This window comes from Suricata suricatta, chromosome 9, assembly GCF_006229205.1.
Source record: "Suricata suricatta isolate VVHF042 chromosome 9, meerkat_22Aug2017_6uvM2_HiC, whole genome shotgun sequence".
Classification (NCBI taxonomy): domain Eukaryota; kingdom Metazoa; phylum Chordata; class Mammalia; order Carnivora; family Herpestidae; genus Suricata; species Suricata suricatta.
Window position 1 is genome coordinate 82891433 of NC_043708.1, and position 25867 is coordinate 82917299.

Here is a 25867-nt window from a genome sequence, read left to right on the forward strand (position 1 = left end):
TTCCCTGTTTTACCACTCTCCTTTAAAAAAAAAAAGGAAACAAAACAGCTCTTTTAGCAAGCAGCCTAAGGTGATCTCTAAAAATGGTTCACTATTCACTTGACCTAGAAAACCCATACAATCATGCAAATCAAGAGGTACAAATCTTTGTGTCCACTTTAAGATTACATGTAAAGGGTATGCGTATCCAAAAAGCCACCAAGTATCTCAACAATGTCACTTTGCAGATGCAACGTGTGCCATTTCATCACTACACTGGTGGAGTTGGTAGGTACGCCTACCTCAAACAGTAGGGCTGGACACAGGGTTGGTGGCCCAAAAAGAGTGCGGAATTTTTACTTTACATGCTTAAAAATGTGGAGCATAATCCTGGACTTAACGGTTTAGATATAGATTCTCTGATCATTGAACAAATCCAGGTGAACAAAGCCCCCAAGAAGTGGTGTAGAACTTACAGGGCTCACAGACTAACCCTTGCTTGAGCTCTCTCTGCCACACGGAGATGATCCTTACTGAAAAAGACAAATTGTTCCTAAACCAGTAAAGACGGTTGCACAGAAGAAAAAGATTTCCCAGAAGAAACTAAGGAAATAAAAACTTATGGCCTGGGAGTAAATTCTACATAAAATAAATGCAAATAAAAGTAAAAACAGAAAAAAAATTAAAAATCTAAAAATGTAAAATAAACTCCTCCAGAAAATTGTCTATACGCCCTTTCTCTACTTCTCCCCATTCTTATGAAAGTCACAAAAAGTTTTCATCTTGCCAAATCCAGAAGGTTGGTTCTCAGTTCCTACCTTACTTATCTGTAGCATCCCGGATAGGACAGTATCAGGTGGGTGATGACCACCTACATCTTTGAAGCAATTTCACTTATCTCCCAAGATACCACAATGATTTTCCTCCCTTTTTTAAAAAAACAAAAAAAACAAAAAAAACTTTTTTTTAACGTTTATTTTTAAGCAAGAGAGAGACAGAGCCCCGAATGGGAGAGGGGCAGAGAGAGGAGACAAAGACTCCAAAGCAGGCTCCAGGCGTTGAACTCATGAGCCACGAGATCATGACCTGAGCTGAAATCAAGAGTCAGACCCTCATATGACTGAGCCACTTAGGTGCCCCTCACAGTTCTTTTCTATCCATCATGCAGCTGCTAAAGTAACCCAGTGGCTCAGACTTTTATCTAGCTACATGGTCTCCCGAGCTGATAGAATCTCAAACCATTAAAAAACATTTTTTTAATAGTTTCTTTATTTTTGAGGCAGAGAGAGACAGAGCACAAGTGGGGGAGGGGCAGAGAAAGAGGGAGACACAGAATTTGAAGCAGGTTCCAGGCTCTGAGCCATCAGCACAGAACGTGATGCGGGGCTCGAACCCACAAACCATGAGATCATGACCTGAGCCGAAGTCAGACGCTTAACCAACTGAGCCACCCAGGCACCCCTCATATCACTTTTTAAAACTGCCACGGATTTTTAAATATTGGGAGCAAATTTTTTTTTTTTTTTTGGCCACTGTCTTCAGAGTGTTGGCCTTATTGAAATAAATTCCTTTCATGTTTCACCACCACTCATTCTCTGCCTTTGGATATTCTCAAGCAGCTAGTAGTCAAACCTTATCTGTTAGGGACCCCTAGAGCCAGGGGCTCTTTTAACCCTGAGCCCCAGCTATATCCCCACCCCTAATCAAATGATTCTTAAATTTCTATTATCTCCAACCCTGATTTCTCCTTTAAGGTATATATTACTATATCATATCACCTTCTTGTTATTTCTATCTGGAATCCAAAAGGCATCTCAAACTTAACTTCTAGAAAACAACCAAATGCACTCTTCATCCTTCTTCCCCATTATATTACTGGCATGACCATTCATTTAGGACAAACTTTAGTAATCAACCTTGACCCTTCTTTTTCCTTGACATCCCAATATCAACAAATCCAAAAAGAATTCTTGTTAAGTTTATCTTTAAAATATATCCTATGGCACCTGGGTGGCTCAGCCGGTTGAGTGTGTCCAATTCTCGATTCGTGTGTCTGGCTCTTGATTTTGGGACAGGTCATGATCTCAAGGACATGAGACATGAGGCATAGTCCACTAGGCGTGGAGCCTGCTTCAGATTCTCTCTCTCCCTCTCTCTCTGCCTCTCCCCTGCTTGCACTCTAAGAAAACATATATATATATGCATGCCTACTAATTAACACAATATTGATAAAACTAAAGATAGTCTCCTTACAATTTCTAGGCATTGAAATTCTCCTATGTTTTAAATATAATCTACCTCTGTATATAATTCTACTATATAGTTACCTTATTGATAGATCATGTACCAGATTATGCAATGACCCTGCTCAAAATTTTTCAAAGGCTTCCTATTATATTTAGAATAAAATCCATCTCTTTGCAAAATCAGACACAATCCAGCGCCAATCTATCTCTTAAACCATGTCTCTCTCCACTTAACCCCTCATCACGCAATGCTATGTTGTGCTATAGCTCCCTGGCTTCCCTGCTTTTCCTTGAACACACCAAACTCTCAGAGTCTTTGAACTTGCTGTTCCCTTTGCCTGGAAACACTCTCTTTTCAGATTCACATGGCAATTCACATTGTTCTCATACTTCATTCAACTCTAAAATCAATACCTGCTCAGAAAAGTCCTTTTTTCAATGTTTATATATATATGTGTGTGTGTATCTTTAATGTTTATTTTTGGTGGAGAGAGAGAGCATGCACACATGCTAGCATGAACAGGGGAGGGGCAAAGAGAGTGGGGGACAGAGGAACCAAAGCAGGATCCAAAGCAGGCTCCAAGCTGACAGCAAAGAGCCCAGTGTGGAGCTCGAACTCAATAAACTATGAGATCATGACCTGAACCAAAGTCTGACATTTAACTGACTAAGCCATCCAGGCGACAAGTCTTTTTAACTAATACCTCCAAAGTAGTCTCCTATGCTCACCGCCCATCACCCTCTATGTCAGTACACTGCTTTGTGTTTATTTATAGCATATACCACTACCTAAAATTATGTATGTGTTTATCTTCTCCACTAAAATATAACCTCTCTAACAGCCAAACATTGGTCTGCTTGTTCGCCACTATAGTCCAGCCCCTAGATCCATGCCTCACACACATTATGTGCTCATTAGATATCTGTTATGTGTGTGAATAAACAATAACCTGGTAATAGTCTAAAAACTTAAAAAAAAAAGAGGACATCTGGAAAAGAAATGGGATTATAGAAATATATAGAAATCTAGTAAGCTCCACATAGAACCTGAATTCTTTTTTTTGTTGTTAATTTTTTTTCTGTTTTTTATGTATTTTTGAGAGACAAAGAGAGAGATAGCAGCACAAGCAAGGGAGGGTCAGAGAGAGGGAGAGGGGGACACAGAAACTGAAACAGGCTCCAGGCTCTGAGCTAGCTGTCAGCACAAAGCCCGATGCAGGGTTCGAACCCATGAACCGTGAGATCATGACCTGGGCCGAAGCTGGATGCTTAACCAACTAAGCCACCCAGGAGCCACCCAGGAGCCCTGAATTCTTTACCTGCTTTGCTATCTATTAATGCAAGACCTTCATTAAAATCAAAAAGATTCTTTCATAACTTCTAGGCAGGTAAATTCTCATGTGCCTATATTTTAAATATAATTTACATTCATATAGACAATCCTAATATTATATACTTAGTGTATAAAATGTATTCAATATCATCATTTCAACTTCTATAAAACTAATTTGCTAGAAATTAAAACCACAATTAATACTGTGTTAAAAGAAAACTAAAGGTAAAAAGGAGATATTAGAAAAACTGAACTTTAGGGATGACATTATAAGGAGCTCTGCTTACTACAGATAGGAAAAGATAGGATTCAGTAGGCCTAGAGGGAAAGACTAGGACCTGAAGTCCCAGGGTGGGGAAAAACACATATTTTGGAACAATTCTGGGAGTGTCTGACCCCATCAAACCTCCTCACAGGTAAGGTTCTACTTAAGAATGTAACAGACCCCACCTACTTCCCCTCAGGATTCCCTTAGGAATTTGACACTTTCTAATCTTAGACTCTAATAAACTTTTGCCTGCTGCTCACTTGTGTCCACCTCTTCATTCTTCAAAGTGGTGAGACAACGAATCCCAGGTATTGAGGTAAATAAAAAATCCTGCAACACACTGACCTGATCCCCAGCAAAACTGGTGAAAATTATTTTAAAACCTAAAAAAATTAGTTTTCCAGGGCTCCTGGAAATGGTCCTTAGGATAAACAATGAACGAAGAAACATCTATTCAAAACTGAAAATTGAGTAAAAAAGACTAGAGTCTGCGGTACCTGCACGGAAACCACTCCTTCCCACCACTCTTCCAGAGCAGAGAGGATGCTTCCACTCCAGACTGTTGCAACCAAGGGCACAGGACTCCTTCCTTCCTCAGTTCCCAGTCGGAGGGCTTTCTTCCCACAGGAGAAGGACTTGAGCACTTTTCAGCTTACTCTAGCTCTCTGTTGCTAAGGAGGCTAAGTCTAGGGTAAGTGTGGATAGAGAAGTACAGTTCCTTTCTTACCCCCAGACTCCGCTCATGGAATGGAGGCTCTCTACCTTGGGTATGAATGTGTTGTATATACTGGGGACCCAACAGCACTCTCCAGCCTCAGGAAGCAGTGCTTCCATGCCAGGAGAAATAGAGATCTCTGCCTCCTGCCCCTATCTCAACCCTAGGGCTGAAAGGACGCAGGTCTGAACTAAACTGACTCCATGACAGGCTTCAAGTTTCCCCTCTGACCTTGGAGGCCTAAGTGTCGGTTTCTCAGAATCATTAGACAATAAAAGGGCACAGATTGCTCAACCAGGGGCCACCCTAGTAACACCCAATCAGAAGCAGCCATCTAAAATGCTTAACATAACTAAGGGCAGGCCTAGAGATAGAAGCTATAGATAATCACTTATTGCTTAAGGCTAGTTACACCCTATGTGGGGGTCCTGGGCCCACTGTGTGATTGGTTATTTTCAAAGATATTCTAAATGTTGTGATTGGGTCCTGCCAAAAGTAACGAACACTGTAAACAATGTGTATAGTTAAAGTTGCTGCCAATGATGTTATGCAATAATGATTGGATCATTGTACCTGTGTCACAATTTCCTGTAACTCCCCCTTCCCCAAATCCATAAAAATCCTGCTCAGCCCTTGTTTGGGGCTCTCAGCACGGATCCACTGCGCTGGTGAATTCTGTGAGCCTGAGCTCGAGCCCATAATGATAATAAAGCTCTTTGCTTTTGCATGCGTGACTCAGTCTCCCCGGTGGTCTCTGGTTTTTGGGGATGATATTGAAATCTGGGCATAACAGACTTAAGAGGAAAAAATTTCAAAACATCCACTATAAATAAGTTCACAGAACCAAAGCAAAGAAAAGTATGATGACAACGTCATATCAAATAGAGAATACCAATAAAGAGAAGTTGTTTTAAACAACCAAATGTAAATTCTGGATATGAAAAGTACGATAACAAAAAGGGAAAAACTATAGGATACAGAAAGAGCCTCAGATTGCAAAAAAGGCCCCTGATCCTAAAGGGCAAATGTGTGTTCTTACTACAAATCTGCTCTAAATCTGTGTCTTGTGTACTATTAAGAAAATTTTTTTGTAATGTTCTTAATGTACTTTTTTAAAGCCACAGTTTTCAATAATAAAAGTAATTAACTCTATCCTATAATTTAATGATGAGTTCTATATGCTACTTCTTGAATGACATCCATTCTATACATAATTCGTATTTTTTTAAAGGTGGTACTATAAGTAATAGGTTAATTCTCAAATATTTAATAATAATATGAAAAATCTTACTGGTCTGACGTCACCAGAGGAATTGGTAAATTGTCGAGCCAAGCCAAAATCAAGCATGTAACACTTCCTACATGTACTAGGAAAGCGACCCATGGCGAAGTTTGACTAGAAAAGCAGAGAAGGAAAATATGTTCTTTTAAAACTTAGTCTTTACATCTTATCCTTCCTATACTTTAACTCTTCAATTTAAACAGTATATAATACATATGTCCCAAATATACTATTCTAATCAACAATGGTTGCTGGGTATTAATACATAAGCTCATTGTGGATTCTATTAATGCCCAGGATCAGGTAACTTTGAGCAACAAAGAATTTAACTGACAGTATAAAATATATATACAACATAACACTGACTTAAGTGGAACTCAAAATCCTTGAAATTCTAATCTAAGTCAGTCAGTGCTTTAAAGACAGCCCAATTCTTCCTTTTTAAAATGGGAAAAACTAGGAGTGAGCAAATTTGAATGCATGGCTAGGAATTTAAATGAAATTCCTATAAGCATCATAAAGCTGAATTTCACTAAGTACAAAAATTAAAATTCAATTTAAGGAAACATTTCAAAACAGACTTACGGAAAATAAACTTTGCATTCTTCCCTTAAAAAAAATAAATGTAATGTTAAATGAGCATAGACTTGCAAAGTTGGTATGTAAAAAGGGAATTTATAAAGGAAAAAACAAAATTGCTACAGAATTGTTAGCTTTTATTTTAAAATGTTGTTCCACTTAAGGGGCTTTCAGTCACCATGCTTCTCAAGTAGTGACATTTAGTGTGGTATAGAAATAAGAGAAGAAATCTACATTACATTAAGTCTGACTCTACTGATGTTAATTTTAGTTGGCATTTTCATGTAAACCATTTAATTTTAGAAATCATGTAGCAACAGATGGATGTAATTTTCAACTGCACTAACCAACACATGATATATTTATAGTAAATACAGTATATCAGAAATGGATCATTTCCACTTGTGAGCAATAAAAAAAAGCATATTTCAGTTATGGAAATGACAATTTCTAAGAAAAACAGAACTGAAAAAATACTATATATTGCCACTGCAACATTCAGAAAAAAAAAAAAAATGCCTTTCACAACTGATGGTTTCCTGTAAGTACAATTTGTCACTAGAGAAATAGTTCAAAGAACACAATGCCAACATCTAAAAGCAACATATGTATATATGTTTAGCCAGTATCAGGAAAAAGAAATCTAAAGAGTAACTACCAATTGAGATGTAAGGCTAAGTAACTAGGAATGTTAGCACACATTACAACAGTCAAGCATTAATAATTTTTAATTTGGTGGTGAGCAACATTTTCATTGTATGAGAAAAGCTCTTGAATGTAAGTGGTAGTTTGTAATTATAATTTTTTTTTAATTAAGAGGCAAGTTACATTTTGCTTCTAGTTAAAGAAATTAAAATAGTACCTTGTATTTAATAACAGAAAGCAAATACAGAAAGCTATATTTATAATTTATAGTGTCCCATTATCAGATGAAGCAAACTCAGTCTGTGCTCTGATTGAAAAGGGCCCTTACTGGTTTGATGTCTCGATGCAAGAATCCCACGGAATGGATGCTCTCAATAGACTCCAGAATTTGTCTCCCCAGCCTAAGAGTAGTGCTAATGGTGAATGTGCCCCGGGACTGGCTACGGCGTAGATCTGCCAGATTCCGACCCTGGAAAACCAAATCAACACTGTCACACATGGTACTATGATATAAGAGAAGACTGGAGAGTTATCCATTTACTATTAAAAATATTTTGACAGAAAGAGCAAGGATTTTACCCAAACCACAACCGTCTCATTCAAGAGAAGAGATTCCATTAAAATACATGAATGTTTCAGACAAATTGAAGAATAACCAGAAGTTTTTTAACATATTATGGTTTTGAGTCATCATCGTTGTTTCTCTTTCATGCCATAACATAATATAGTTTGAATATACAAAATATAGGTACCAGAGCAGTAATTCCTCATTACAGCCTAACATATTCCCATACAAACTACTTAATTTTTCTGTGTCATGGTTTCCTTATAAAACCAAAAGGATTAAACAAGATACATGTAAAGTGTTGAGAATACTGCCTGGTACACAACAGGTGCCCAGTAAATGCTAATTTGCTGTTATTATGAACAAAAATGACATGAAGCAAACACTCAATTACTTATAGCAATAGATAAAAGCAGTGAATTTATCTGGCCTGTGCCAGATGTGATACATTCCTGACTGCATTTAATTAATTGTCATAGCCCCCTAAAATAGAAAATGTTACAGATGAAGAAAATGAGGCTCAGGAAGTTTAAACAATGTTAACCTATTAAGATAAAGTTGTTTTTCATATCTAAACCTGTTTGAATTCAAAGTTGTGGGGATTTTTTTCCACTTGAGAGTGCTGGCCCGCCCCAAAAGTTCTCTGTTGCCTAGGTAACAAGCCAGTAATCTGATGAGAAGAGCAGGGCTCCAGTTGCTACAGCTCTACCACCCAAAGAACGGAAACTGGCTCCTTCATCACAAGGTAATTTAAATATCCCAATCTCTCTATTCCCAAAACCCTGGAGTATATGCTTGGGATTAATACCATCACTTCAACTAAAGATAGTTGATTAACTTTTGAAAAGGTAATAAATTCTTAAATTACTTAAGTACCATCTAAAATAAAATAGTAAGGGAGCATGGCTGGCTCAGTCAGTAGAACATGCAACTCTTGATTTTAGAATCATGAGTTCAAGCCCTACATTGGGGACAGAGTTTACCTAATAAAAAAAACTTTTTTAATAAAAAATAAAATAAAATACTAAATAGCAGTAAGTTATCTAAGAGTTGAAAAATTACAGGAAAATCAGGAGTCTTTCATACTTCATATCTTCTTTAAAAATGTAGTTTTCTTACAATATAAATTGGTAGTTATATTTATTATTATTTCTTGTAAGGTGAATTTATTATTCTCTGCATCTCAGCAAATGTAAAACAAGTGATAATCTAGAATGAGTTTTACAATCCATGAAAGTACCTAATAAATTTTATTAGCATTCCAATAATATATTCTTAAAAATCAGTATTTTGATCTCCAAAAATATATCTAAGAAATACTGGAACTTCATTTGTAAACAACTTCCACAGTTATAAAAGCTTCTGAAAGAAAATGAGTTAATTCAATTTATGATACTAACAATGATTTTAACATTTCAAATCTTTTAAAAATGTAAGTCTAAGGGGTGCCTGTGTGGCTCAATTGGTTGAGTGTGTGACTTCAGCTCAGGTCATGATCTCACGGTTCGAGCTCCACATCAGGCTCTCTGCTGTCAGTGCAGAACCTGCTTCAGACTCTGTCCCCCTCTCCCTGCCCCTCCCCTGCTTGCACATGCTTGTGTGCTCTCTCTCAAAAATAAACAATAAAACAAACAAACAAATAAATAAATAAAATGTAAATCTAAAATATTAATTAACAAAATCCAAAAAGATAAAACATAAGGCTAGCAAGAGTATGGAGGAAAGTTATTAACATGGTAAATATATGCAGGTTTTATCCATCAAATTATACTTCAGAGTACAAACTAAAACTGGTTATTATCTGGGGGTTTTTTTAGTTTCTTTATTTATTTTGTGAGAGAGAGCAAGCATACACTGGCAAGAGCAGGAGAGGCAGAGGCAGGGAGAGGGAGAGAGAGAGAGAATCCCAAATAGGCTCCATGCTCTCAGTGCAGAGCCCAACACAGGGCTCAGTCTTATGAACCACGAGATCATGACCTGAGTTGAAATCAAGAGTCAGACACTTAACCAATTGAGCCACCCGGGCACCCTGGTTTCTAGGTTATAGAGAAAAACTGAAAATAATTTACATGTCTATCAATAAATGTAAGGTTTAATAAACTGTGGTAAACTCATTGGCTGGTATACATCACTAAAAAACAATGAATCTTGGGACACCTGAGTGGCCCAGTCAGTTAAACATCAGACTTTAGCTCAGATCATGATCTCACGATTCGTAAATTTGAGAAACAAGTATTCTTTTCTTCTATTTACTGCCCTTCTTGTAAAGGTAAAATGTATCTCAGGTAACCTAATGATTGGTAGAGTGCTTTTTATTTATTTATTTTTAAGTCATCTCTACACCCAGCGTGGGACTTGAACTTAACAACCGCGAGGTCAAGAGTAACATGTTCTACCACCTGAGCCAGCCAGGAGCCCCTGGTGGAGGGCTTTTTGAAGAAGAATTCCACTTAATAAATTAAGAAAAATAGAATAGTTCATTTGCAGTCTCACTAAAGTAATGGATCTAGGCAATTATCACTAATGGATTTTTAAAACCTAAGAGAAAAGCCACTGGGAACTTTAAAAAGGAAGCATCAGGCTGACAGTCCCTGAATCTCATTGATCAATTCTAACGTTACTAAAAACAGAGTACCCAGACATTGCCTACTGATGTGATGCAACAGGAAACGTACAACTCACCTCTGAAGTACTGTGGCCAAATAAAACAAACCTGGCATATGATCTAATCACCAGGTTATAGAAAATACAAGGAACAGAAGAACATGTTAGATAAGGAGGGAGACTAACAGCCAACTCAGAATATGAGAATTCCATAACAAATGATTCCAGTTTTTTCAATGATAATGAAAACAACAACAACTATAAGAAAAAAAGAAAGTGAACTTATACAGTAAAAGAGGCTTAAGAATTATGTCCACCAAATGCAATGTGTGGAACTCTGTCTGAAACTAGATTCAAGTAAACCAAATATAAAAAATAAGAGAGATACAATCAAGGAAATCTGAAAAATTGTCTTGATATTTGACACTATTATGAAGGAACTATTGCATTTTGTGATTAAGAGGAAAAAAAGGAATCTCTGACTCTTAGAATACATTATTTATATATTTCCACATAAAATACACCTTCAGCTTACTTTGACATAACCTGGGGATGGAGAGGAGAGGGAGAATACACCAGGAACAAGACTGGCCATATATTGATAATTACTGAAGCTGGGTGAGGAGTATATGGGTGTTCCTTACATTATTCTATTTTCATGTACATTTAATTTTTTTTTCATAATAATAAAAGTTTTTTAAAGTATGGCAGCTCTGGTGTCAGGCAATCTAGATCTATATCTGTACTGGTTACAATATTAAAAATATTTTTTGTCTCTCCCTAGATGATATGGTTTTCACAAAATATCACCCCTTGGCTATAATAAAGATGCCCCTGGAAAGCCTCAATGATGAAAAGAAATTCCATGAGATCTGTCTCAGGTCTTGCTGGTAGAAATGAGAAAAGAAAGAAGTACAATTTCTTGATCCTATAAGATTTTAAGATTTTAAGGCGCCATTCTGGGGCGCTGAAGTTGCTCAGTCAGATAAGCATCCAACTCTTGATTTTGGGTCAGGTCATGATTTAATGGCTCATGAGTTTGAGCCCTGTCTCAGGGTCTACGCTGATAGTGCAGAGCCTGCTTGGGATTCTCTGCCTCTCTCTCTCTGTGTCTCCACACTTTCTCTCTCTCACAAATAAACATTTAAAAAAGAAAGTCCCATTTTATTTATTTATTTATTTATTTATTTATTTATTTATTTATTTACTTTGTTGTTCAAAATGTAGTTCTTTATTTTGTTTCAGGTCAACAGATGTTTTCATTAAAATCTACCAAGTTTAACAAGGTTGCATCAGGTAATACCAAATAAAGAATAAGATTAGGCCCTTAGCTGAAAGGAAAATAATGAGCTTGATATTGGACCTCTAGTGCCAATATGAGTTAATAATATCAAAGGGATGTGTCTGAAAATTAGAGAAATGGCACCAGAGCTTAAATGTTATAATCATGAAAAAAATGGTAAATTATCACATAAAAAAGATACTTTAAATTAGAAATATTAATTTTCTAAAAAAAAATTAGGAAACCTAAATTAGAGATTAGGAAGAGAAAAGTAAACAGAAAGGAATGGTCATATGGATAATACTACCAGGAATGTTGTATCATAGGAGAAAGAATTTCAAGCAGAAATTAATAGTATCAAATACAGAGAATCCTAGGAGAATATAGGTTAGGAAGAAATTATAACTGGCTAGATTTTCTACAATAGATTTAGGATTATTAAAATTTTAAAGGCAGATATTATACAATTGAATCACCAAGAGGAAAGGCGTAGTTAAGAATTAATGAACTTAGGGTTTTTAGAAGCAATTGAAAGTACCAGTGAAAAGCTGAGTATGTAAAATTTATCACAATACACACAGGGAAACCTTATAGTTATTTTCATTGTGTCAACTAAGAAAGAATACCCTCTAGTAGTTGTACCAATGTTAGCCCAAATCAAGTCAATCATAACTATATAGAATGGGGGGATGGGGTTAATGGTAGATTAATTTTCTTATGACAAAAAAAAAATACAACATGCAAGTCAAATGGAAAGGTTTTTAGGTGAGTCCAAAAGAGCTTGCCAAAGGCCAAAAGGCCATTATTATCTGATACACACCAATCTTCTTAGTTTTCCCAGACATAGAACCTTCCCATTTCCAGAAAGTAAGATTTAAATAAATGCAAAAAAACAAAAACAAGTACACTTAAGTAACATAAAAAAGTGAGTATGTGATAGGACTGATGAGATTCTACAGACTGAGAAAGCTTTCATCCAAATTCTCTAGTCCCAATAATAACCTAAAAGCAAAATGAAGACGTTTCTCTAATTGTGTCAAGAATACTGGCCTCAGGCTTCCACAAAGGCCTAACACCCAACAAGTTAGTCCCCAGGCAAACCACAAACCTCCTTCAGTTTCCGTCCCTTAACTTGAAAAATGAGGATAAAACCTCCTATCTTATCATCTCCACGGGGATCTGGTGAGGATCAAATAAGACGCATAATAAATCCAGAAGAAAACTATACAATATCATACCAAAAAGTTAGATTATCAATGGCCAAAGTGAGAAAAAGAGAATCTACACTAATGACCTCGAAAGTTACACGGTTAACTGCTTCAAGAAATAAAACAATGCTGGCTCAAGAGACAGTGAATCACATAACTCAAAGACTCTATGGCTATACTTTACAGAGACTTAATATCTTTAGTTGTAACTCAAATGCTAAAGGACAGCTAAGGGAAACAAGAAAAGCATTCTGATGAGAAGAGAAGGCATTAAGGCTAGGATCTATCATGTCTCTGAAATCACTGCTGTATAGTTAAGTTGAAAGAAAACAAAAGAACCCAATGTCCAAAGAAAATTTTGCAAAAGATGAAAGGAAACTCTGATAACTCTAAGTTAGGCAGTAAGGTAAATCACATCTTTTACACTTTGAGAGTGACTACAGTTCAAAGGGGTGTGTGTGTGTGTGTGTGTGTGTGTGTGTGTGTGTGTGTGTGTTCAGGGGCAGAGGTAGTTGTCAGAGAGAATGGGATGGTTTCCCTCTTCTCCCTGCTGTGATCATTACTCCAAAATTCCCTTTCTGAATTTCTTTCCTCTCCTGTCCAGCCCAACTCCACTCTCAGTCTAAAGGATAGCAATCAGACCTATGTTAATGAATGATTAAAGAAAAAGGAATGCATTTCTCCTATCAACTAATGCTTAATTTTCAAGCCAGGTTATTACTTGAGCACATAAATTAAAACCTAGAGTCATAATGGTAATAAAGGCAGGAAGGGAGAGGGACAGGGACAGGCCAAGACTCAACATTATATCCAGCAATCCATGTAGGGATTGAAAAACTTTGCAATGATGACAATCAATGAAGATATAGATCAACTAAAACAGTTGACAAGAACAACCCTTTCATCTTGGGAAAAATCTACATCAAATCTGTTTTAAAAAATTCCAGCTGCATAGTATAAAACATTCTGAGATACCAAGAATTTTCTTTTATCCATATCCACTGAAATTAGGTACCTTCATCAAAACTGAAATATTTTAAGATACATTTTCAAAGCAACCTACCTGCAACTGCATGACCACATAGTTGAATCGATCATTCCTCCCACAGCCAATAAATCTACAAACATGGTCTTTCCCTGGATAAAAGAAAGAAAAGGAGAAACAGAAAACAGCAGAAAAGGTTATACTATGGTTTCTCTTCTAAAAATTAATGATTTGTTTTTCTGCATAGTATTTTATAATTGAATACAATGAACCTATCTTAAGAACCTTAATAATAGAAAATTTATGGGGTGCCTGAGTGGCTCAGTGGGTTGAGCATCTGACTTCGGCTCAGGTCATGATCTTGTGGTTTGTGAGTTCAGGCTCCGCGCTGGACTCTGTGCTGACAGCTCAGATCCTGGAGCCTGCTTCCAAATCTGTGTCTCCCCCTTTCTCTGCCTCTCCCCAACGTATGCTCTGTCTCTCTCTGGCTCTCAATTAATAAATGTTAAAAAAATTTAAAAAATAATAGGAAATTTGTATTATTTTCTATATTTTGTAAATTTTCTACCTATCTTCCCAGGGACTCTACACTGCTCCTTGTGTAGTCAAATAAATGTTTATTGAACAAATAAATTTATTGGGTGAATAAATGAGTGAAAGAGGGAATAAATGAATGATGATTTATTTAGGAAGTAAAGAATTAAAAGGTCATTTGGTCATTTCAGATCAAGTTGCCTAGATATTATACATATGAAAATAGAGAAGAACGATAAATAAGAACTCTGTTAGGAATATAAATCCTGAATTTTAGATATGATCCATCATTCACCAATATATGATTTCAGTCACTTAATCACCTAATTTTTCTGGACCTCATTGATTTGGATTAGTTCAGTAGCTTTCAACCTGAGTTCTATCTGTGAAACCCAAGGAAGTGCTGGCTAGAATACCGAGGAAAGCAGAGGTGGAGCAGGTAGAAATCTAGGGTTCTGCCCTGATTCAACAAAAGCAAACAAAAGTCATAAAAAAAGGATCAAGACTGATGAGTTCCAAGGCCACTGGAGTACAGTGAATGAATGGAGAACAGCATGAGAAGATGCTTGAGGAGCAGGAGGCAGGAGAGCCTGAAAGGTCTTAGACTCCAGGATAAGGAAAGTGAGAGATATTTATAGGTCAGTGTTTACCAGCCCATGCTACCTAAAAAAATCATCTTGAGAAGATTTTTAAAGATTCCTAAACTCTATACTGATTCATAATTGATGGGGGAAGACACAGGATAGGAGCTTTTCAAAAATTCTCTAAATGATCCAAAAGCAGATGGGCCATGGATGGACATATGAAATCTACTGCTGGGTAAGGGGAAGCATCTAAAAGATTTTAAGGGGTGGCTAGATGGCTCACTCAGTTGAACGTCTGACTCTTGATTTGGGCTCAGGTCATGATTCCAGGGTCATGGGAATGAGCCCTGTGTTGGACTCTGCAACTGAGCGACTGTGGAGCCTGCTTGGGATTCTTTCTCTCTCTCCCTCTGCCCTTCCCCCCACTCACTTGCATACTCTCTCTAAAAATAAAAAATAAATAATAAAAAGTAAAAGATTTTAAGATGAGGAAAAACACACTTAAAACACTGTACTTTAGAACACTCCTATGGTGGCAATGAGGAGAATAGGCTACTGACAGGTTAATTCTTGAGGTAGAAAAGTCATTCTGGGAATAGTTAAAATATCCTGAGAGAACAGGGTTTAAATGATAAGTATTACAGTAGCAATAGAAAAAATAAGCTAAATATGAGAGATACTAGACAATTTTTGACTAGATATTGGTACAATTAAATGGTAAGTTGTACCAAAATAAGAGAATATATAATAGGTTGTATAGACTATAAGGGATATCAGCATGTTGAATTTAAGGACAACCTGTTGAATTCAGCAGACAATTATAATTTCAAGCCTGTGGCTGAGCTGTAGAAATACAATGGGGAACCATCAGTTCATGGAAGGTAGATGGAACTACAAACATAGATGTACAGTTGACAAGTTGGAAGAATAAAGAATGATAAAATTAACCTAAGAAATAATTTTAGAAAATGCAACATTTAGAGCATGGGCAAAAATTACATGAAGGAAATCAAGTAATAGAGATAATATGAGGTAACTATGAGTAAGGGGTATTACAGGAATATAATGAGAAGAGCATGTTAAGGCAGAAGTGGCCAATGGCAAATGCTACAGGAAGGCTGAGAAGTGGGATGCCTGGGTGGCTCTGTCAGTTAAGTGTTCGACTTCTGTTCAGATCACGATCTCGCAGTTTCTGGGTTTGAGCCCCATGTCAGGCTCTCTGCTGAGAGCTCAGAGCCTGGAGCTGGAGCCTACTTCAGATTCTGTGTCTCCCTCTCTCTGCCTCTCCCTGACTTATGCGCTGTCTCTTTCTCTCTCAAAAAAAAAAAAATGAATAAACATTTTAAAAAAAGAAGAAGAAAGGTTGAGAAATGCTGGTTAATATAAAAAATTAGGAAGTCACTGGTGGTAGAAAGGGCGGCAGCCAGCCTTTAATGGATTAAAGTATAAATGAAGTATGAGACAGCCAGGGCAATCTTTGAAGAAGCTTGCCTATGAAGTGAGTAAATCATACACCCAGAGGTTTAAGGGCAAGACTTGTTAGACAGTTGAGTAATAAATATATCTCAACATTAAAAAAAAAAAAACTTTCTACTGGCTGACTTAAAACATAAATACAATTCAGACTTCTTTAGGTTAAAAAATGAACTTCTTTTGCTTTAGGTTATCACACTATTTTCCCATTATCTGTGCTTTTGTTGAAAAGGGTTGGAACCAGCAAGAAATGAGTGAAAATGGAGCAATAATTCCCAATGTGTACAATGCTGTTAATCACTTTACATGTATGTTACATATGTTTACAAAACTGTGTCACCTAGTAAACTGAAGCAGGAATGAAAGGATAAAATGCTGGTCAATTAGCAACTTATACTTTCCCCCAGCCTCAAAGGAACAACTAAAATATCATTTAGGAAGTATTTTCTTCTTGTTTTCCATTCTTCAAGATTTCATTTTCCTAGCATACAACAATTATAGTGATGGATTTCTATTACAAAGACATTTAAACCATCTAAAAACAGAAGGCCATACTATATTTAACTCTTCTTGGGATGGTCATTCAAAAATGTCTTATTGGTATGTTACACCAAAATACTATTTATCTCTCAACAGTGAAACCATCCTACTTTTACAAAGAAAAAAGACAAATCAAATAAACAGTAGACTCTTTACTAGGTAACCAAAATACAAAGTCAATAGCAAATTTTCTGGGATTCACCAATATAGCTTCATTGCTTTAGGTAAGAGCTTAATGAATTCTTGCCTCCTACTTTGGGAATAGTATACTGCTGCTCTTATATTTTAGATGTATACAGGTAACAAAAACCCTTAACCAAGTTAGTTCAGTAAATATAGACAAATTTTTAAAGCATGGAGAAACTATAATTTAATTGGAACAGTAATTCTTCACCACCACTTAGATTATTAAAATAACTACTATAATAACTAGTACAAACTAAGATATCACTCCATTAAGTACAAGGACCAGTATCTATCTTGTTCTGGTCTCTAGCACAGTGCTTGGTAAATAGTGAAATGTCCAATCAATATCTGTAAGTAAACAAATTAATAAATAATTATAGATAATAAAACATGCATAATATGGAAGCATATTGTGCCTGGCATTATATTAGATGCTTTACATGCATTTAATTCTCAGAGCTTACATATTATTATTTTCCCTATTTTTTAGATGTGAGTTAAGCAAAATAATCTCTAAAAATGAAAGGACTGGAGTAGGTTATACTTGAGGAGAATGTTAATGATTCAAAATCATTGTTGTAGAGAAAAGGAAACACAGACAAACAGCTTGAAAAGCACAGACCTAACATGCTCTCATTTAGGTAAGAGTCCTGAGTAGACTCTAGATACCAGCTCTAGCAATCTTTATGGTAAGTTAGGCAGTCTACAAGGTCATATATGTAGTAGATAAGCAAACAAATAAAAAAAAAAAAGAGAGTCCTGCACTATGCATTACTAGGTGTGATCAGGACTCCACATTCACAAAAATAGTTATTCAACTTCACACACAATGAGAATAGAGGAGAGGTTCAGAAATATTACAGAAACAACTCAAAGTCCCTAGGTAAACCATTTTACAAACTTTTAAGAACTCTCAGTATAAAAGACATCTAAATAATCTTTTTTTAAGATTTTATTTTTAAGTAAACTCTGTACCCAACATGCAGGGCTTGAATTCAGGACTCCAAGATCAAGAGTTGCACAGTCTACCAAATGAGCCATCCAGACACCCCCATGACTCTCAATAATCCTTTTCTTTTTAAGTCTATTTATTTATTTGGGAAAAACAGAGATAGTGCAAGCGAGGAAGGGGCAGAGAAAGAAAGGGAGAGAGAATCCCAAGCAGGCTCCACCCTGCCAGCACAGAGCCCAATGTGGGGCTCAAACTCATGAAACCATGAGATTATGACCTGAGCCAAAACCAAGTCAGACACTTAACTAACTGAGCAACCCCAGTGCCCTAACAACTATATAATCTTAATGACACTCTAGAGCAGGACTATCTTGTGTAGGAGTGATAACTAAGCCATTCCTTGTTTTACTCCTACTTAATTCCCATAGATTCTCATAACTGTACATAAAGGCACCAGAATATAATAGATACATAAACCTAATTTCAGCATCTTCAGGCTATATTGTTTATGTTTGTACTCTAGTCCGCAGCTCTGCACAGGATACATATTAAACAATGAATACATTTTTATAATATGTTTATTGAAACATTATTAACATAGTACAAAATTCACCCATTTAAAGCATAATTTGACTGTCTTTAGTTTAGTCACAAAGTTGTATAACCATCACCACAATCAGTATTAGAACATTTTCATCAGCCCTACCTCATACCATCAAAAAAGCCATGCTCATTAGTTGTCACTTCCATTTCCCCCTGAAACTCTTCCCAAGCCCTATGAAACCATTAACCTACCTTCTATCTCTGGTGGATTCTGAACATTTCATATAAATGGAATCATAAAATAAGTTGTCTTTTGTGATTGGTTTCTTTCACTTAGCATAATGTGTTAAAAACTCATCCATGTTGTTGCATGCATGAATATTGCATTTCTCTTCATTGTTAATACTATTCATTATATACCTACACCATATATTTTGTTTAGCCAAGTATCCATTGATTGTCCATTTGGGTTGTTTCCACTTTTTGTTTGTCATGAATATTGCTACTACGAACATTCACATACAACTTTTTGTGTACACGTTTTCATTTCTCTTGGGTATATAATTGAAAGTAAAATTGCTGGGCATATGGTTAATTCCATCTGTAATCTTAAGTAGCCCATGGGAACTGTTGGATTGTTTTCCAAAGAAACTGCACGTTTTATATTCCTACCAGTAACATACGAGGGTTCTAATTTCTCCACATCCTCACCATCTCTTGTCATTACCTATGTATGTTTTTATTGCAGCCATCCTAGTGAGAGTGAAGTGATATCTCATTATACTTTTGATTAACATTTCCATAATAACTAATAATGTTGAGCATCTTCTCATGTGCTTATTGTATCTTCTCTGGAGAAATGTCTATTCATATCCTTTGCCGATTTTTTTTATGTCTTTATTTTATTTTGAGAGACAGAGACAGAGAGCAAACAGGAGAGGGGCAGAGAGAGAGGGAGACACAGAATCTGAAGCAGGCTCCGAGCGGTCAGCACAGAGCCTGACACAGGGCTTGAACCTACAGACTGTGAGATCATGACCTGAGCCAAAGTCAGACGTTCAACCAACTGAGCCACCCAGGCACCCCCCTTCGCTGATTTTTAAATTGGGTTGTTTGTCTCTTTATTACTGAGTTATAAGAGTTCCTTATATACTCCAGATGAAGTCCTAATCAGATACATGGTTTATAAATATTTTCTCCTGCTCCATAGGTTGTCTATTCACTTTCTTGATGGTGGTCTTTGAAGCACAAGTTTTTAAATCTGAAGTCTAATATCTATTTCATTTTGCTGCCTTGTGGTTTTAGTGTCATATCTAAGAAATCACTGCCTAATCCAAAGTCATGAAGACTTATGCCTATGTATTCTTCTAAGACTTTTATATGTTTAGGTATTTGAACGACTTTGAACTTTTTTTGAGAGAGAGAGAGAGAGAGAGTGTGTGTGTCTGTGTGCATGTGTGCACATGAAACCAAATGGAAGGCAGGGAGCAGAGGGCGAGAGAGAATCTTAAGCAAGCTCCACGCCCAGCAAGAAGCCCCACACAGGGCTAGATCTTACGAACTGTGAGATAATGACCTGAGCCAAAATCAAGAGTTGGACACTTAACCAGCTTAGCCACCCAGGTGTTCCATGAATAACCTTTTTTTTTAAGATTAAAAAAAAATTTTTATAAGTAAACCCTACATCCAACATGGAGCTCAAACTTATGACTGTGAGATCAAAAGTTGCATGCTCTACAGGGGTACCTGGGTGGCTCAATCAGTTAAGCATCTGACTTCAGCTCAGGTCATAATCTCGCTGTCTGTGGGTTCAAGTCCTGCGTCAGGTTCTGTGCTGACAGCTCAGAGACTGGAGCCTACTTCTGATTCTGTGTTTCCCTCTCTCTCTGTCCCTCTCCTGCTTGTGCCTCTGTCTCTCTCTCAAAAGTAAATAAACATTAAAAAAAATTTTTTTTAAAGAGTCACATGTATACAAACTGAGCCAGTCAGGAACCCCCTATTTTGGATACATTTTTACATACGGTATGAGGTTAAGGGCCCAAATTCATTCTTTTGCACATGTATAACTATGTTGGAAGACACACTCCTCTTGTGTTTTTCCTTTATTCTCACACTACCACCACACTCACACACTTCTGACATCAACTGAATTAACACTATCTACCTGGAGTCTGCTTTAGAAGTTAAAGGCTTTGTCCCACAAGACTGTTCCTATTCCAGATGCCAATCACAAGTCCCACGTTGTCACCCATATAAATTACCCACCCCTTAGGTTTGACAATGTGCTAGAATGGCTCACAGAATTCAGGGAGATACTTATATTTACCAGTTTATTGCAAAAGACATAATAAAGGATACAGATAAACAGCCAGATTTAGAGACACTGGGAAAGATGTGGGAAGGGGTGCAGAGCTTCAATGCTCTTCCTGAGTGCCACTATCCCGGCACCTCCGCATGCTCACCAACTCAGAAGATCTCTGAACCCCATACTTCTGGAATTTTTACTATTTCCCAGAGGACAGGGGGTGGGGCCGAAAATTCCAAACTTCTAATCACCACTTGGCCTTTCCGGTGACCTGCCACCATTCTCAAGCTATTCAGGAGTCCACCAAGAGTTGCTTCCTTAGAACATGAAATACTCCTCTAACCCAGGAAATTCTAAGGGACATAGGAGCTCTGTGTCAGGAAACAAGGTTCTGGCCAAATTTGTTCTAGGACCAAATATCAGAACAAAAGATGTTCCTAATGCTCTTATTACTTAGGAGGCTACCCAGATTTTAAGAGTTCTATGCCAGGAACTAGGGGAAGAGACAAATATATGTGTTGTTTATTCTTTTATAATATCCAAAGGAGTTATGCTGGCACCATTCGTTGAAGAGACTCCTTACCCACTGAATTGCCTTGGTACCCTTGTCAAAAATCAATTGACCAAGTGACAATTTCTGGGCTCTCAGTTCTATTCCATTGACCTATATTTCTATCCTTATGTCAATAAGGGTAGACACTGTCTGGATTACTGTCATTCTGTAGTAAGTTTTGAAATCAGAAAGTGCAAATACTCCAACTTTGTTCTTTTTCAAGGCTGTTTCAGCTATCTGGGGGTCACTTGCAATTCCATATTAATTTTAGAATCAACTTGTCCATTTCTACAAAGAAACCTCCTGCAATTCTGATAGGGGCTGTGTTCTATCTATAGGTCAATTTCAGGACTACCACTATTTTAACAATATTAGGTCTTTTAATCTGCAAACACAAGATATCTTTCCATGCATTTAGGCCTTCTTTTTTCAACAATGTTATGTAATTTTCAGAATATAAGTTTTACACTTCCTTTATTAGATTTATTCCTAAGTATTTTATTCTTTCTGATGCTACTGTAAATGCAATTGTTCTCTTAATTTCATTTTTGGATTGCTTATTGCTAATGTCTAATGATACGAATCATCTTTGTAAATTGATCTTGTTTCTTGCAATCTTGCTGAACTTGTTTAGTAATTCTAAAAAATTTTTAGTGGATTCCTTAGGATTTCCAATATAAGATAATGTCATCTACAACTAGAGATAGTTTTACTTCTTGCGAGTCTGGGTGCATTCTTGATTTGAATAGAAGTGGCAAGTACAGAAATCCTGGACTTACTCCTTATCTTTAGGAGAAAGAGTTCAGTCTTACTGTATTAGCTGTGGAGTTTTTTGGGTTTTGTTTTTTGGGTTTTTTTTAATATGGCTCCTTTCAGGATACGGAAGTTCTATTTCTAGTTCACTGAGTATTTTTTAACACGGAAGTGGCACTAAATTTTGTTAAATCGGTCTTCTGTATCTAATGACATAATTGTGTGGGTTTTGTCTTTTATTTTATTGATATAGGTATTATATTAATCAATTTTCATATTTTAAACCAACCTGCAAATCCAGGGATATAATATTTTTATATGTAGCTGGATTATGTTTCCTAGTATTTTGCATCTATATTCAAAAGAGACCCCAGTTTTCACTTTTCTTTCCTTCTAATATCTTTGCTTGGTTTTGATTCCAAAATATTGGCCTTACAGGATGAATTGGGGAATGTTCACTCCTCTTCTATTTTTTTGGAATGTTTGTAAAAAAACTGATATTCATTCTTCTTTAAATGCTTATTAGAATTCACCAGTGGAACCATCTGGGCCTGAGCTTTTCATTATGGGTAGGTGGTTTGTTTTTTTTTTTTGTTTTTTTTTTTTTTACGAATTCAATCTCTTTACCTGTTATAGGTTTACTCAGATTCTTATCTATACATGAATCAGTTTCAATAGTTTACATCTTTCTAGGAATTTGTCCTTTTCATGTAGGTTAGTTAATCTGTTGCCAGGTACAGTGTAGCATTCCCTTATTAAAATCATTTTTATTTCTGTAAGATCAACAGAAATGTTCCCTCTTTCATTCCTGATTTTAATAATTTGATTCTTTTTTATTTTTTCTTAGTCTTTCTAGCTAAAGGTTTGTTAATTTTGTTCAAAGAACCAAATTTTGGTTTTGTGGATTTCCCCCTTGTTTTCCTCACCTCCACTATAATCTTTATTATTTACTTCCTTCTGCCTGCTTTTTAGTTTAGTTTAGTTTTGTTTTTTAAGTAAGTTCTATGCCCAACCTGGGGCTTGAATTCATGACCCTGAGATCAAGAGTCACATGGTCCACTGACTGACGCAGCCACGCTGACTCTGCCTGCTTTAGGTCTATTTGCTCTTCCTTCTCTAGTGTCCTAATGTGGAAGGTTAGATAATGTCCTGGAAATCATTCTGTCTTCTTAATTTATGTGTTTACTGTTCTATGTTGTTTTCTAAACACGACTTAAACTGTATCCCATAACTTTTGGTATCTTGTGATGGTTGTTTTAATTAAGGAAATCTACAGAAAATCAGTATGGAATCTTAGAAGATAGGGTCATGAATGCCATATGCCATGTAGAACAACCTATTATTTTTCTTTGAAGGAGACACAAGACTGATGGAAAGACAAAAAAAGCAAGCACTAGATTAGAATTAAATCTCAACTCTGCCATTAATAATTATGGAACGTTAAGCAAGTCTCAATTTCCTCAGCAGAACTCCTGAGAAATTTAAATAATATAGTATATTTTTTTATTAAAAAATTTTTTTTAATGTTTTTATTTATTTTTGAGAGAGAGAGACAGCATGAGCAGGGGAGGGTCAGAGAGAGAAGGAGTCACAGGATCCGAAGACAGGCTCCAGGCTCTGAGCTAGCGGTCAGCACAGAGCCTGACGCGGGGCTCAAACCCAAGAACTGTGAGATCATGACCTGAGCCGAAGTCGGACGCTTAACCGACTAAGCCACCCAGGCGCCCCAATAATATAGTATATTTATAAAGCATTTCATTGGGGCACCTGGGTGGCTCAGTCAGTTGAGCATCTAGCTTCAGCTCAGGTCATGATCTCACGATTTGTGGGGTTGAGCCCAGCGTCAGGCTCTGAGCCTGGAGCCTGTCTTCAGGTTCTGTGTCTCCCTCTCTCTCTCTGGCTGTCCCCTGCTCAGCTGTCTCTGTCTCTCAAAACTAAATAAAACATTTAAAAAAATAAAAAAATAAATAAAGTATCTCATTGGTTAACTATCCAGTGTCTGTTCCCCCTTATTAACAGGACCTGAATTACCCTTGGGGAATGATCTTCCTGTATCATGTATCTACTGTCTCAATGGGCTTGATCCACTCCGAGACCCAAGGCTGGGCATTAACTGCTCTAAGCCAATCAGAATAATAGAGAAATTTCTCTTTTATTACAGACAGCAATTTGTTGAGGGGAAGAAAAGTAAATATTCAAGGCAATCAATGCATGACATTACTCTGACAAAACTGTTTCAGAGATGTTCTAATCAGAGCAGAACTCAATAGTTTCATATGACGTGAGAAGAGATGTTATTTTTTAAGTTAAAAAGTGTTTTTAACATTTTTATTTTTGAGAGTGAGAGAGACAGAGTGCAAGCAGGGGAAGGGCAGAGAGAGGGAGACACCTAATTTGAGGCAGGCTCCAGGCTGGGCTGTTAGCTTAGAGCCCAATGCGGGGCTTTAACTCAAGAACCAGGAGATCACGACCTGAGCCAAATTCAGACTGAGCCACCCAGGTGCCCCAGAAGAGATGTTATTTTTAAAGAGACAGAATAGAGTTCCCTTCCAGTTGCTGTCAGCAAATATCTCTCAGCAATGAAGGAAACAAGCATGAGAATTCAGTCTACAAAATGGAAGAGATAATCACAAACAAAAAATGTCACCAGATGCTATCTTATAACATATGTAAAATCAACTCAAGATAGATTAAAGACTTGAATGTAAAACCTGAAACCATAAAACTGATAGAAGAAAAGATAGGGGCTAAGCTCCTTGACATTGGTCTTGGCAATTATTTTTTAAATTTGAGACCAAAAGCAAAAATGACAAAAGCAAAAATAAATAAGTTGGACTACATCGATTTATAAAGCTTCTTTACAACAAAGGAAACCATCAACAAAATGAAAAAGCAACCAACTGGGATAAAATATTTGCAAATCACACATCTGCTAAGGAATTAATATCCAAAATATAGAACTCATACAACTGAACAGCAAAAAAAAAAAAAAAAAATCTGATTTAAAAGTGGGTAGAGGACCTGAAGAGACATTTTTCCAAAGAAAATAGTAAAATGGTCAACAGGTGCATGAAAAAGTGTTCAATATCATTAATCATCAGAGAAATGCAAATCAAAACCACAATAAAATATTACCTCACATCCATTAGAATGGCTATTATCAAAAAGACAAAAAATAACAATTGTTGGTAAGGATGTGGAGAAAGGGAATCGTTGGGCACTACTGTTAGGAATGTACATTGTGGTGGCCACTAGGGAAAATAGTACAGAGATCTGGCTCAGTTAAGCGTACAACTCTTGGTTTCAGCTCATGTCATAATCTCACAGTTTATGAATTCAAGCCCGGTATCAGGCTCGGTGCTGACAGTGCTCGGGGTCCTCTCTCTCCCTCTCTCTGCCCTTCCCCCACTCGCACTGTGTCTCTCTTAAAATGAATAAATTTTTTTAAAAAGTTTCTTAAACAAAACAAATAAACAAAGAAAAAAAGAGATAAATAAAAAAACAGACTCTTAAGTATGGAGAACAAACAAATGCTTACCAGAAGGGAGGTACGTGGGAAGATGGGTGAAACAGAAGAAGATTAGGAGTGGAATTATCTTGATAAGCACTAAGTAATGTATAGAACTGTTGGATCACTATATTGTACACCTGACATTAATATAACACTATACATTAAAAACACTGGAATTTAAAATGTTTTAATTAAAAATAGAACTACCATATGATCTGGCCATTCCACTTGTGGGTGTATAC

The 25867-nt window shown here is 36.6% G+C and overlaps 1 protein-coding gene across 7 annotated transcripts in view; it reads right to left on the bottom strand.

Annotated features, from left to right (window-relative positions):
- Positions 1-25867, bottom strand: part of TTBK2 (tau tubulin kinase 2) — a 140380-nt gene that overhangs the window by 60001 nt on the left and 54512 nt on the right. For 5 of the 7 annotated variants that reach the window (XM_029952763.1, XM_029952767.1, XM_029952768.1 and 2 more), the window contains 3 exons: positions 13770-13843; positions 7376-7516; positions 5833-5937 (listed from right to left, as the gene is read on the bottom strand). In XM_029952763.1, coding sequence (XP_029808623.1) covers positions 5833-5937; positions 7376-7516; positions 13770-13843 — 320 coding nt within the window. Of the gene's footprint in view, positions 1-797; positions 885-5832; positions 5938-7375; positions 7517-13769; positions 13844-25867 lie in introns of those variants that run through there. The other 2 variants (XM_029952764.1, XM_029952769.1) reach the window with 2 other exon arrangements.